This window comes from Ipomoea nil, unplaced genomic scaffold (assembly GCF_001879475.1).
Source record: "Ipomoea nil cultivar Tokyo-kokei standard unplaced genomic scaffold, Asagao_1.1 scaffold2480, whole genome shotgun sequence".
NCBI lineage: Eukaryota > Viridiplantae > Streptophyta > Magnoliopsida > Solanales > Convolvulaceae > Ipomoea > Ipomoea nil.
Genome location: NW_017618908.1, coordinates 3,583,804 through 3,599,677, shown reverse-complemented (window position 1 = coordinate 3,599,677; position 15,874 = coordinate 3,583,804). Strand labels below are relative to the sequence as shown.

The 15,874-nt window shown below is 31.2% G+C and overlaps 1 protein-coding gene across 1 annotated transcript; it reads right to left on the bottom strand.

Moving 5' to 3' along the window:
* Positions 1–417: 417 nt before the first annotated feature.
* LOC109153057 (phosphatidate phosphatase PAH2-like) lies at positions 418–5,531 on the bottom strand. Its single transcript, XM_019300804.1, has 10 exons — positions 3,106–5,531; positions 2,720–2,985; positions 2,236–2,309; positions 1,982–2,066; positions 1,791–1,877; positions 1,626–1,698; positions 1,429–1,472; positions 1,216–1,344; positions 1,020–1,121; positions 418–889 (listed from the first exon to the last, which is right to left on the bottom strand). Exons 1-10 carry the CDS (start codon positions 4,574–4,576, stop codon positions 830–832), a joined length of 2,391 nt encoding a protein of 796 aa, XP_019156349.1. The 5' UTR covers positions 4,577–5,531; the 3' UTR covers positions 418–829.
* Positions 5,532–15,874: the final 10,343 nt, after the last annotated feature.

Below are 15,874 nucleotides of genomic sequence, written 5' to 3'. Positions count from 1 at the left end.
GGGACAGCTGGCCTAGAGATTTAAAACTACTCCATTTTCAAAGCCTAAGGAACGAATCCTTGACCTTTAGTTAAGGATGGATGAGTCCCACGAGTCCCTTCCATTCAATCACATCCTTTAAGTTACTCACGCTTCACACTCTAAACTCATTTCTCTTTAGATCCTTATCACGCACCAGGTAACCTTTTTCTAAGTCATCCCCTCCTCTCCCACACTGAATAATTCGCTCTAAACTCTTTATTTGACATCAAGTAACCCTTACTATTCGTCCTTTCTCGCCATGCACCAACCTCTTAACGAGAGCACAAATGACAGCTATCAAAATAAGATAATTGATAAAAGTAGAATGCAACTTGCAAGCTAATCACTAGTGTTATTGTTGAACTGACAATTATACAGATGTATTATTACTTCCAAGAAAACAACTTGATCAACATGTATTATTGCCAACAAAACAATTTGAAAAAATTATTATCCTTAGTGGGATAATATTCCTACAACTATACTAATGTAAACCAGAACTATACATGTAAAACAAAGCTATCTATGTAGCAAAGCCACCAGGTTTAGTGGACTTATCTAATGTACATACCTTCCACTGCAAGCATAAACACTAAACGGATGGCGACTAATTGAAACGCGAATCGAATGGCGTTTTTCTACCAAACAATTATCCATTCAACGAGACTCTGAAACACGAACACGATTTTCATCACTCATGTATAGCTGGCTGGCAACTCGATCTGTTCCTGTAGCCTGCACGCTTTCCTTCCAACTAGGAACCGCTCTCTTCGATCTCAAAGAACGCTGAAACTCCACGAGCTTCATGTCAACGAAGAATCGGGGGAGGTGGAAGTTTCCAGAAGTTCCACGAGTTGAAATCCTCTTGCTGCAAATCAGCGGGCAATAATTTATACGCCCAAGTAGTCATAGATATTCAATGTTTCTAGTTTCTAGAGAATACGGGCATGATATCAAAACCAGCAATCATTTGTCGAGAAAATTTTGAAATAACCAACCTGCTCTGATGAGGTAAAGTCTGGAAACATGCCATTCACGAGAGCTTGAAGGGACGTGTATGATTTTGTGTTGGTGATATGTCGGTTCATAATAATTTCACCCTGTATTGTATTTCGACACCATTCTCAAACAGTCTCTAGTAACATCGTATGCAGAGAAACTCGATAGAAGATATAGAGATATATAATTACGTACCTTCGGGTTAATGATGAAAATTTTTCCCTTGGGGATTCCGACCTTAAGGTAGCTAATCTCGTCAGTATCTCTGTTCCCAAAACCGGCATAAAAGGGGTTCCTATCAGGAGGAAACAGCGCCTTAATATCCTGCAAAATGGATAAAAACGATATAATTATTTGCCAATCACGAAAATCAAATTAGGGAATTGAAAAATCGATTAAGTAACTGACCTCCAAGCACGAAATTTTGAATTCATGTGGGGCTCTTCGTACCACTAGAGAAGGTAGACACCACGAGATGTTAGTATACATGGAAAATTAACTCGACAAAGTTATTCTCGCCTTCTTCTGGAAGAACTCAAATGAGAATTTACGCTACTATAAACATTTAAAATTACAAAAACGGACAGACAGAATGCTTAAGTGACCTTCTCGAAATAAAGAAGGAAAAAGTCCATCAGGAGATATAATAACTGGACCTTCCGGCATTCCCTTTCCATCCTGCAGCGAAAGACGAGGACTTAACATTTACCCAATTTTCGCTTCTCGAATCATATATACATATCCACACAGTAAAATTTTATCGAACCTACTTGCATAAGATTAACTAGGAATTGTCTAGTAACATAGGCCTGTGAAATTGAACGAGCACTTAAGAACAGCATCTGATATCCATTCTCCTGCACCGATACGAGACAAAAAACCCATCAAACATAGCACACAAATCAAATGTATTTACACACGAATTCTAAAACAGCATCTTTCAACTGGGAAAAAAACAGACCTTTATAGCTGAAAAGAGATGTACGACACCAGTCTGTGACCAATCTACCCCGACCAAAGGCATGAATTGTCCCAGAACATCGGATCTGTGAAATTCATCGAACATCATTAAAGAAAAAAATTGTTCTTTGACCCTATTTGATAAAGCATATGCTATATCAATAATCAGTAGGGTATATAAGCGTTGCAAGTTCTCGAGAAGAATACTTATCCATAGGAATGAGAAGAAATCGAAGAGGGACAAAAAGCAATTACCTTGTAATTGTCCCATCAACATCAGATATCACAATGCGCATGTCCCATTTCCAAAGATAAATCTGTGCATCAACCTGTGAAGTATATATGTTATATATGTTGAAAAATAAAGAGTTAGGTTTACCTATAAAGTTGTGTCTGTTTATGAATAGGTGTCAGTTATGGGTAGTTACTTACAATTATGTGTTTGTATATATACATATACTATGTTTCTTTGTTAGAAACACAGACAGATAATACATAATCATACATTATCTATACATTTTCTATTCCTTGATTCTTCATGATTGTCCGCCTAACTGGCGGGTGGTTGTTATTCTCCACCCGCCAGGCCATTCCATCTTCCAAATTCAACAATATACACATGAAAAATACATGGTTATTGTGTAGATACAGAGATACCGGATGGAAAAACATGGAGGTATTTTAAAACATCCATAAAAGCAGTAGAACGTTAATAAACAGTGAACCAAAACTAATTAACCTTCTGCTCCCCGAGCATTTGAGTTGAGAATGTGAACACAATTTCATTCCTCCCCTCCTTAAGGTTCAAAGATGCCAGCTGTTCAGATGTTGGAGTGAGTGCCCGTACGATCTTCTTATTAACTTTAGGCAAATCTTCTCCCACACTGCCACCTATGCCTCTCGGGAGACTTTTGGTACCAATATTTCCAATGACATTCCGAGAAGGCCGAGGGGGATTTGAGCTTTTTGCTCTCTTTAAAGCAAGCGGCCAAGTCCTCTTGGTATCTTAATCATACATAATATAAACACAAAGTCATTACAGCACAGAGATAGATAGATAGATAACCGGAAATTTAGAGAATGTAAAAAAGATGATAATTTGTGGACAAAGCTGTATTCTTTTACCAGTTTCTGGCACAGCAGCCTTAACATTTGGTTTCGGTGTGATTGAAGCAACTTTAGCTCTCCGGGATATCTCAGACAACTTCTGATCACCATTCCCGCTAGACAAATGGCTATCATGAGCCCACAAATTGGGTAAAGACATGGCCATCCTCGGAAGTTTATCGGGCTGAGTTTCACAGACGACGGGAATGTCAACATTGCTTACAACGCTTGTCAACTTGCTTGCATCAGCAAATGGAACATGAGATTCATCCCCTTCTTTTTCCTCGTTATCTGAAGGAACACTCGACGTGTTCTTCTCATTGTTGGCACTTAAATCATCAAAGTCGCCAAAGAGGAGCCGCTCATCTTCCCCTTCCTCCGAGCTTACTGATGTTACAGTGCTGTGGAAGGAACAAAGACGATCAGATTCAAGACGACGAAGCTGGCTACTTCTATCGTCTTTTGTACTACTTTTCTCGACTTGTGCCTCGTGAGTCGAGTTAATAATACTCGGGATGGCAAAAATGCCCGGCACTTCTCCATCCTCGTGAGAACAATTAATCGGATGGGAATAGAGAGGCGGGGAATAAGCTTCAGTATCGTGATTTGGTGTGTTTGAAGAAGTCACATCACTTTCGATAGGTTCTTGATCATGGAACGAACTTTTGTCCCCGATACTGACTTCAATAGCAGAAGTTTCAGTATTCTCTAATGCCGGGAAACTATCAACGCTTTTATGATCCAGCAAAGCGTTTTCCAGAGAATCCAATTTATCTGATACGCTTTTATTGTCATTTTTCGAGTCCCCCTTTGACACATCTTGTGAAGAAAGATTTGATGCATTATTATCTTTAATGCATTTGGGGGCTTCGTAATTGGTAGTCCATTTCATCTCCAGAAGATCAGCAGCAATCTCGGCATGCTCCAAATGATTATCCTTAACACCACTATCCTCCTTCTCGTTCTCCGAAAGACTGCCTTCTTTGACACTCGTTTTCCTGCCAAAAACATACCCAAGAAACCCCGTTCGTTGCCACTTTGTCCTAACCACGCCATTCCCATTCCCCAAATCAATCTTGGTAGCTGCAACCGTGTCCACACCTTCAAAACTGCAACTTTTCGACTTCACTGACAGTCTAGTATCCGCCAGTTCCTCGGCATCATCACCATCCCAAGGCGGGGGAGACGAGGGGCTCTCCTCCCCGTCCTCTACATCCACCTCGGTTAGAAAACACGCCTGCCCATCGTTCTCCAGACACATATGGAAATCCATTTCCACACCATTCACACATATCTTAACCACCTTCTCTTTTGCCTTCAGGACGCCCTGAAACTTCCCAAACCGAACATACCAAGGAGAGGATTTGAAACTATCGTCCTGTTGCCTCACCACAATGATATCCACAGCCCCACCAAACGGATGGAATGGCGTGGAAACAGTATACACGCTTCGAGAAATATAGCTGCCAAGCCTCCCCACTGCATTCATCTTCTCACAATATTCGAATCCCCTAACCCTCTACCTGACACAATCTCAATCCTCATCACAAAAACCGCCACCCCGTCTCATCAAGATTGCGTCTTTTTCACCTTATTCTCTACATTACACCCATTCCCTACACCCAATCCTGCAATTTTTTCACTTTACCACCTCAAAATTCAATCCTCTGAAATTGAACAACAAATGGATCAACAAATATCATTAATAACATCAAAAATCACCACCCAGCTTCATCAAGATTTCATTTTTTAACCTTATTACCTACATTACACCCATTGCCTACACCCAAGCTTGCAATATTTTCCACTTTACCACCTCAAAATTCAATCTTTTGAAATTGAACAAAAAATGGATCAACAAATATCATTAATAACATCAAAACTCACCGCCCTTCCGAAGTAATCACCCCAGAAAACAATCTGTATCTATCACCATCCACCAAGACTAAATGACATCAATAAAATCCCCACAATTCAAATATTCCACCTCCCGATCGCTTTACTTCACTACCCAGAATCCCAGATGATCAAACCAATAGAGAAAACTTTTGTCTATCAAACCCCAAATCCCGGCCAGAAAATTATGATAAAAAGGCAACGAATTCCAGAGAAAATCCAAAACCAAGAGGGAAAAAAAAAAACCAAAAAAAAAAAAAAAAGAAAAGAATGTTGAGGACTTGAGATTTATTAATCGCCAAGACTCAACGTTTTGGCGACAGAGGCATATTCCCCTTTATATTATTGGGTTATTCGGATTTGGACTCACAATTATTGAAACGACATCTGCATTATAGTTATATACGTTGTGGACTCGCACGCATTCTTGCACATGGGTATATGTGTGTATTTACGTACAAGAAAGAGTGATCAAGAAAGCCGGGTTCTTGCTCACCCAATGCGAGGCTCGTAAGGAAAGACAGATAATTTTTGCAAAGGGGAGAACTTGAAGAGGAAATGAGTTGAATTTGGGTGTTTTTGTTGCTTCAATTAATCCATTCTTTGAGTTTAAGAGAAAACTTAAAAGAATATCTCAAAAAAAAATTAAAAAAAATATCGAATGTGGCAGAGACACGTCAGTTCGTTATGAACGAGGATGTTTTTTTTTTTTTTTTTTTTTTCTTGTGGTCTAGTGGCACCCGGGTTGGACTCCCATATGGACGGTTGTGAGTTCGAGTCTCAGTGGAGGTGTTATTGGCTCTTTGTTAGACCTGACAATTCACGATAAGAATAAACACGGATACGACACGTTAAGGTTAACGGGTTGAAATTATTAACACGAACACGATTTGTAAACGGGTTGACACTATAGACACGTTTTGTTAATAGGTTTAAGGTCGTGTCAACACGAATATGACACGAAACCCGTTTAAACCCACTAAACATATTTATACACAAAGAAATTCTTAATAGTTAATGTAGTTCGCAATGCAGACAACAACTTATAACATTGAACATATAAGATTTCAAGTATATTACGAACTTACCATGAGTCACGATCAAAATATTAGATTATTTGTTAAGCAAGTATGAATTCTGAAACCATATATATCTAAATTCCTTAATTAGTTAATCCCACAATCCCGCATGAAAGATCTGTTTATAGAATAAATCTATATATCTATATATATTCTATATATATAAAAGTAAAATCCTCCTATGTAATTTTCCCGCTCAAACTTTTATAGTCAAATTAATGAAATATTTTATTGGTCAAATTAATAAAACTTATTTGGTAAGCAAATGTAAAATGGAAATGTTATAAAAGCTATTAATTGGTAATATTATGCAATACCAATATACCATTGTGAAATCCAGTCAATATAAATTGAAAAAAGGAAACTGATATTATTAATTGATTGAAAATATAAAAGGATTCTAATGAAAAAAGGAAACAGAAATTAGGCAAATTGATTGAAAATATAAAAATAAATTAATTCTCACATTCTCTATCTCTACCTATAAATACAATGGATTAGTGACTAGAAAAATTATAACTCTTCCTTTTTGTACTGGGGTGAGTTATGCATTGCGTCTTTCATTTTCCAATGGCATAATTCTTAATTTATGTTCTTATTTCTTTTCTGCATCTTTTGCAAATATTGCAGGATATAAATATAGAGACAATTGAAATGGTTCTGAACAACTATTTACATGCATTAAGGAGAGTTGATGACTTCCAACACCACGTGTGCCCACGTTGTAGAAGGTACGCACAATAACTGGATAAACTACAATGATGTTAAGCATTGGCAATTACAACGAATTTATAAATTTACATGTAATATGCATTATTATTATATAATAGTTGAAACTACATTTATTTTTTAAAATTATTTCTCTTTTATTTTTTTATATATTTATTTTAAAAATAATATAATTGTCTAATTGTTGTAGCAGGAAGTCACAACGAAATTGTTGGTAGTCAACTTCATCCTACACTCATTTGGAATAGAATCAATGTTGGAGTGCTCCGTGTTGTTCATCTTCCAGAGGCAAGAGGTTTTGAAACAATGAACTCTATAGAGTGTGTAGTCCATGATAAAGAGGTGTTTTTTTTTTTTTTTTTCTACAAATTCATGGTACTTTTCTACATATGCATATTCTTTGAAAGAATATGTGATTCAAATAATGATGGATATGTTAATAGCTCTAAAGATTGTATAGTTATTCCAACATTCAACTTCACTTATAATTTTATATTTTGTTATTGTTATGTAACAGGCATTTCTCACTTCTCAATAAGATCAAATATGTTTTTGGTTTTGAGAATTTTGGGTAATATTTACCTTAATTTACTACTACTCTGCACTATTCTTTGAAATTTTCGAAATAAAATCACACAGATTTTTATAAATCATTTACGAAATAGAATCAAATTTACGGATGTGGTTACATTTTTGCTAATTTTTTGTTAAGAGTTTTCCAATTTGTATAATTTAACAATTTAATCATTTTTAATTTATATATAACTTAATAAAGCTTATTCTATAACCAAGTATTTTGTAATATTTACAGTGTGTATATATATGTGTGTGTGTGTGACCTCAAGATCAAAGTAAATTATAAAACAATTTACGTATAAAATTTTTCGCTCCTTATAATAAAATAATTTAATAAAGGTTTATATATAAGAAAATTACCCATAATATTTACCTTTTAAGTATAATTTATCAATTTAATTACTTTTTATTTGATAAAGATTATTTTCTAACCAAACAATTGGTAATATTTACGATTTATTGAACCAACCTTCATATTTCCGGTCAAATGAGTACACAAGACGAAATATGTTCATTGCGCTAAATCTTAATATTAATTGAGTTGCCAAATTGTATATTGCATAAGAATTATTCATACCATAATATGAATTGTAACCAATTTAATAAATCAAAATATTAACAAGTATGTATGGTAATATTATTTCATATGAACGTGTGTGTGTGTGTGTGTATATATATATATATATATATATATATATATATATATATATATATATATATATATATATAAAGTAAAATCATCCTACATCATTTTCACGTCCAAACTCGTGTATTAAATTAATTAAATATTTTTTATTTTTAGTCAAATAATTAATAAATCTTATTTGGTAAGCATATGTTTAATGTAAATTAATTAAAATGTATTAATTGGTAATATTGCATAATTATGGTATTGTAAATGTATTAATTGCTAATCAATTTATAGTAACGTGAATATTATGTATGGGAATAACAGATGAAACACGGATTTGGAAAACGAAAGTGAAATTATGCAAATTGAAAAAGGAAACGTATATTATTAATGGACTAAAAATTATAAAAATCCCTAATGGACTGAAAATTATAAAAATCCCTAATTGACTGAATAGAAAAGGAAATGGAAAATGAAACTTATATTATTAATTTATAATTCTCACATTCTCTACCTATAAATTGGTGACAAAAAATGGAGAGATTTTTTTTTTTTAACCAGAAATTTCAGTTGCTATGTTTTTTCGGATACAAATTTATAATTATAAATTTATATTAATAAATAATTATTTAAGACAAGTATAATTTATTTTATATTGTGGACACATTATTTTTAATAATTTTGGTTTAATAATATTATACCTTAATTATAAAAATTATACCTGATAATCTTAGTATTAAATGTCATACAATAATTACCATAAATAATGTTTAACAATTGACAAATTCTATTAGGCAATAAAAATTACTATTATAAAATCTTTTGTAATATGGACACATTATTTTTAATTATTTCGATTTAATAATATTATATCTTATTTATAAAAATTTGAAGTAATACATTTAGTACTATTGAATATTGATTGACTAAAAATTATCTTAATTATTAAGGTAATTAATAGGTATTTAGCTTTAAAAAAATTCAAATATATTAATTATACATAGTAGTATGAAAGCAATTAGTGGGACAGTTATATTATGTAATCTAATTAATAATTTATTTTTTAAAATTATATCCTCTTTTCAATAATTATATATATATACTTAATGTATAATATTATTGGCATAAAATAAATTATACTTACATTAATGTATAATTAATTTTTAATATTAATGGTAATTATTCTAATAATTTTCTTTCCTTCTTTCGTGTAATTATTATGATAATTTTATGGTAATGTGTTTAAATATTGGAAGAGAACAAATATTAGAATTAATATAATTAATGAAATTATTTTGGTAATTGTCACAATATTTATTAATTATAATTAATATAATTATTAAAACTAAAAAATATAATATTTCTTCCCTAAAAATATTTGTGACAATTTCATTAAGTTATAATTAATAAAATATGAAATATAATTAAAGAAATGAAAGTATAAAATTAACAAAACATGAATATTTATAATTTTACATACAATTATACACTATAATAATCATACAATATTTAAATGCTACATTTTAAATTTCTAAATGTAATTTTTTAATTATAAATCTATCAATATAAATTATAATTATTGAAATTATATTATAGAATTTGTCTATATACATTTAATAAATATTATGTGTATATACAATGTATTATACAATCATATAAGGAAATGCGTCCGATTAGAGTTTAAATTTATTCATACAAAATTTAGAATTTACATTTTTTTATTGATTTCGAAGTACAATTCTCTTAGTTAGTATTCATATTTTTAGAATTATAATATATATGAAATACAATTAGGAATAAATAAACTTAATTATGTGAATTTTTCAATAAATTTATCTAAATATGTACATGATTAGAGATTATATTAAACATACAAAATTTAAATTTAAATTTTGTATGTTATGAAAATATATACTTTACCAAATATATAAAAATCCAACTATATTATTATATTGTACATTATAATATATTTTCATTGTTTTCTATTTTTAATTTTAAATTCATAAAAAAAATAAAAAAATCCGTGCAACGCACGGGTAAAACACAATCGTTATACCCTGCACCACGACGCGCGCAGCACTGTGCATCTCGCGCCTCCCAAAACGACGTTGTTTTGGGAGGCGCGGAAGGGGGTTGACGTTATTATGTGTATTTGTTTATATCATTATGTGTATTTATTTATACAATTATGTGTATTTTTTTATACAGTTATGTATTACATCAGGACGCACGATGCAATGCGCACCCTGGTGCATGATATAAATTGCCGGTAAAACACTATATTTTTAAAAATACAATTTGATAAATATCATAAATTAATTAGTACAATATCATTTCTGTTTATAATAATTAAAGAAAAAATAAATAATTCAAATATGTGAACCAATGATTTCAAAATAAAATTAATATATAGTTACAAATAAATATAGCATTATTAGATGTACTTTAATTAGTTTTAATTTTCTTAATGAAATGACTTTTCTTTATCAATTTTTTATGGTAGACTAAGGGAGTGTGTGGGCTGCTGGAAAATATTTTAAAAATAAAAATACTTACTATTAAAAAATAATTTTAAAATATGTTTTAACCCCTCATAACATGTGTAAATCTTATATTTTTTTAAAAATACAATTTGATAAATATCATAAATTAATTAGTATAGTATCATTTTTGTTTATAATAATTAACGAAAAAATAAATAATTCAAATATGTGAACCAATGATTTCAAAATGAAATTAATATACAGTTACAAATAAATATAGCATGATTAGATTTAATTTAATTAGTTTTAATTTTCTTAATGAAATGACTTTTCTTTATCCATAGTGTTTGGATTGCTGGAAAATCTATAATCTATAATCTATAATATAATTAAAAACAAAATTCTATTTACTTGATTTCCCGCTCAAACAATAGTAAATAGTAAAGGTAAATTAAAAAACGAACATAAATATTTCACAATAATTCTCTACATCATCATCAATTAAAAATGGAACAAAAATGAGGTAAATTGGAAAATAAATGAATATTAATAATTGACTGAAAATTAAAAATGAAAAAAAGAAACAGAAATTAGGTTAAGTGGAAAAGAAATGAATATTAATAATTAACTGAAAATTAAAAATGATTCATAATTGACTAAAATTGAAAAGAAAATTGTCAGATTATTGCATTTTAATTTTCACAATAATATTACATAGTAGAATAAATCAAAACACAATTATATCATAAATCTTTCACAATTTTAAGCAATGGAACAGAAATTAAAAATGGAACGAAAATATTTCAATAATAATATTCTACATCATCAAGTAAAAGTAAATAAAAAATGAAAAGGAAATATTTCAATAATAATATTCTACACCATCAATAGTAAAGACATATTTTAAACAACAGTAAAGGTAAACTAAAAATGGAACGGAAATATTTCAATAAAAATATTCTACATCATCAATTAAAAATGGTTCGGATAGGTAAAAATATCACTGCATCTGATATTCTAATTGACCAATTGACTGAGAATAAAAAGAATAATTGCCTGAAAATGAATCTGATATTACTAATTGACTGAAATTATAAAAGGAAATGAATATTAATAATTGACTACAAATAAAAAATGATCCATAATTGAAATGAAAAAATAAATTGACAGATCATTGCATTTTAATTAAAAAATGAAACAGAAATTAAAAATTTGACGGAAATATTTCAATAATAATATTCTACATCATCAATAGTAAATACATATTTTAAACAATAGTAAAAGTAAATTAAAAATACAAAGAAAATATTTCAATAAAAATATTCTACATCATCAATTAAAACTGGAACAGAAATTAGGTAAAAATATCAATACATCTAATATTCTAATTGACTAATTGACTAAAAATAAAAAAGAATAATTGGCTGAAAATGAATTTGATATTACTAATTGACTGAAAATATAAAAGGATTACTAATTGACTGAAATTCTACCATTATATATTTTTACCCGAGTCACTCATCCTTTGGGACTAAAGGTGTTAGCTCTAGACGAAGATAGACAAGATTGTGTTGTTACTATCAATGTTGTCTACAAAGAGGTTTCAATAGTATGTAAATACAATCTGTGATATTATGTTTTTTTAAATGGCAAAATTGCTATATATCTAGACAAAAAATATATTTTCCATACAAATAAATTAGGATATCAATTCATTTTTATAACTGAGTTGCTAGAGAACGAGCACATTTGATTAATTTATAAAAGTACTGAACAATGATAAATAAAATCTCCAAAGTTACAACACCGCATGTTTACATTTACATATTAGCTATTAATTTGAGCAATTAATAACATAAAAACACATAAATGATCCAAACCATACTTTCAATTGCACTATATAATCTTTGATGTTCTAATTTAAATAATTATATATCGATCCAAATATTCTTAGTATATTACAACAAATTCATTCCGTGCATCGCACGGGCGCAAATACTAGTATAACTAAATAAGAATAAAAATTTCCAAATTTCAAGTCTTTTAGGTAGGGGTGTAAATGAGCCGAGCGGTTTGCGAGCCGCTCGGTCAAAGCTCGGCTCGAGCTCGGTCAAAATCAAGCTCGAGCTGAACTCGAGCGGCTCGTTTATTAAACGAGCCGAGCCCGAGCTCAAATATTATAGACTCGTGGCTCGTCGAGCCATAATTAAATAAATAGATAAATATTACATATATGGTAAGGATCAATGACTACTATTGACTTGTAATTAAAGTGAAGTTGTAAACTTGTTTTTAGTGTTTGGAGTCTTTAAACATTGAAGTTTGGACTTTTGAATTTTTTAAAGTTTTTATTATTTATGTATGGATAAAACAATGTTTATTATTAATTGAAATATGAATTCAAATAGGTCAAAATCGAGCCCAAGCTCAAACAATTGAGCTGCACGAGCCGAGCTCGAGCGGCTCAAAAAATTGTCGAGCCGAGCTCGAGCATCATTTTTTGAGCTCGACCGAGCTCGAGCCGAACCATGCTTATTGAGCTCGAGCTCAAGCTAACCCATGCTTGAGCTCGGCTCGGCTCGTTTACACCCCTACTTTTAGGGTTTTACTTTTTAATTTCCTTTTATATTAATTATTAGATTATTAGATAAGTAAAATAAAATTATAATAATGGTTCTTAACGGGTTATACACAGGTTCATATAAACGGGTTCGTCTAAACGGGTTAACAAGATAACATTAACGGATTAAACATGTTCTTAATGGGTTTGGCGGGTTGACCCATTAAGACATGAATCATAACGGGAGACAGGTTAAGGCTTATCACTAATCCGTTATTTTCGTGTCGTGTTAACGGGTCATGTCGATAATTGCTAGGTCTACTATTTGTGCTTCAGTAGGTTGAGAAAGTAATTATGAACAGATACTACATTGTAATAGAGTCAGTAGCATTCAAAAAAAAAAAAAAATTTAAGTTATTTAGAGTTGATGAGATCGAAAAAAAAAAAAGTAATTTTAAATCACTGGCTGGAGTACTGATTACAATGCAGTATCTTATTCGTGCCACTAAACTATACTTTGGCTTAAAAAGTTATAACTTAATGATAAGAAAAAAGTTATTTTTAGTTATTTCAGTCACGAACTCTTTGCCTTTATTTAAAGGAAATTAAACTCGTCTTGACAAAAAATTGTTGTTAGCGGTTAAATTTATCTAACATATAATATGATACAAATCAATTATAGCGCATTACGTTAAGACATGATTTTATCATATTATAAGTACACTCAATGTTGGCGTAAATTAATCCGCTACAACCCCAACATTGATTTATGTAGTATATTAAACATAATAGTTGGGTGAGGTTGAAGACAGTAATGGAAGTAATTAATTGCAGTTCTTGGCAATGTTGAAAAAAAAAAAAACGTTAAGCGCTTATTAATCCAACAACAACAAAAAAACTCGGTCGATTCAACGGCCTAAGCACCGATTAAGTCGCCTAATCAGCGTTTAGGTCGCTGATTTCGGTGATTTCCTAGGCGACATGCCGCTTCCTAGTGCCTAGGCGCGATTTTTACAACATTAGTTCTTGGTAGCTTCGAGTTACAAGAACAATATTGTATTGAAATTTATAGACTTCCTTGTAGTAGACCGCTATCCTATTAGAAATAAGATGGTTGTGTGTGGTATTAGGTCGTTTGCCTTGAGATTGTTGGCATCAGCAAGAACTTTGGAGAGTTACAACTAATTTCAGGTGTCTTTAATAACAACAACTATCTAAATAGGTCTTTTTAGTACAATTTATCTCTCTTGTGTAATTTGTGAACTATTAAACATAGCAGTTTCCTCTAATACACACTAGTGACGGAGGGTTTCCCTTATCACAAAAAAAAAAAGAAAAAAAAAAAAAAAAAAAAAAAAAAAAAAAAAAACCAAGAAACCACAAAGTATTTGCTTGATGTAATCTACATTGCTAATTGCTAACTTCACTCTTAGTTTTGTGAAAGCATGACTAATTTCCTTAATAGAATCAAAATCATCATTAATCTTTGTTTTGCCTTTGTAAGATTTCAAGTTTATTGTGTTCTTTATTGGATTGTTTTGAAGTATCAGCAACATAATCATAGATTGCACCTCGTCCTTCTAGACCACTTGTAAGTGGTATAGCTTCATGTGGGCATAAGTTCATTTTTAATATGAGATTGACATGAATCTTTTTAGTTGACTGGTCGAAAAAATTTGTAATTAGTCTTTTATTTTTTTAATAACTATAATTAGGATATATGTTTTGTTTTAAATTTTTATGTGAATAATTGCAAATTATTTTTACTCAATATAAGGTAAATAAAAAAAATTACATTTTCGATCCTTCAATTATTTAACCTAAGTTTCTTGGCTTCGTTAAATCCACCTCAAATTCTTAGTGGCGTTGAAAGCAATGTTAAACATTAATTCGACGACCACTTGAGCTACCCAGACAGAACTTGATCTTTTAATTATTGACCTAGTTGTAAGTAGGGGTGTAAATGAGTCGAGCGGTTCGCGAGCCGCTCGGTCAAAACTTGGCTCGAGTTCGGTCAAAATCGAGCTCGAGCCGAACTCGAACGACTCGTTTATTAAACGAGCCGAGCTCGAGCTCAAATATTCTAGGCTCGTGGCTCGTCGAGCCGCTCGTGAGCCATAATTAAATAAATAGATAAATATTATATATATGGTAATGATTATTGACTACTATTGACTTGTAATTAAAATGGAGTTATAAACTTGTTTTGAGTGTTTGAAGTCTTTAAATATTGAAGTTCGGACTTTTAAATTTTTTAAAGTTTTTATTATTTATGTATGGATAAAACAATGTTTATCATTAATTGAAATATTAATTCAAATAGGTCAAAATCGAGCCTGCGCTCGAACAATCGAGCTGCTCGAAAAATTGCCGAGCCGAGCTCGAGCATCATTTTTCGAGCTCGATCAAACTCGAGCTCGAGCCGAACTATGCTTATCGAGCTCGAGCTCGAGCCAACCCATGCTCGAGCTCGGCTTGGCTCGTTTACACCCCTAGTTGTAAGTTAGTAAATGAAAGATTAATTTACAACTATGTCAGCAATTAAATAACTAGATTTACCCGATCAAAAAAAAAAAAAAAAACTAGATTTACAATAATTGAAAAATAAAGACTAGATTTTATAACTACGTTAACATTTGAAACTCGAAAACAATTTAATTACCAAAAGTACAATTTCTCATAAAGAAAGTGAAAACAAGCTACTATACACAAATTACGGCCCGCTATTTGGAAGGCATTCATAAACCGCAACCCCCGGGCCAAATTCAACACCATCCACATTTCTTCTATTTTAACTAACAGTTTAAACTGATAGTAATAAAAAGTACAAATG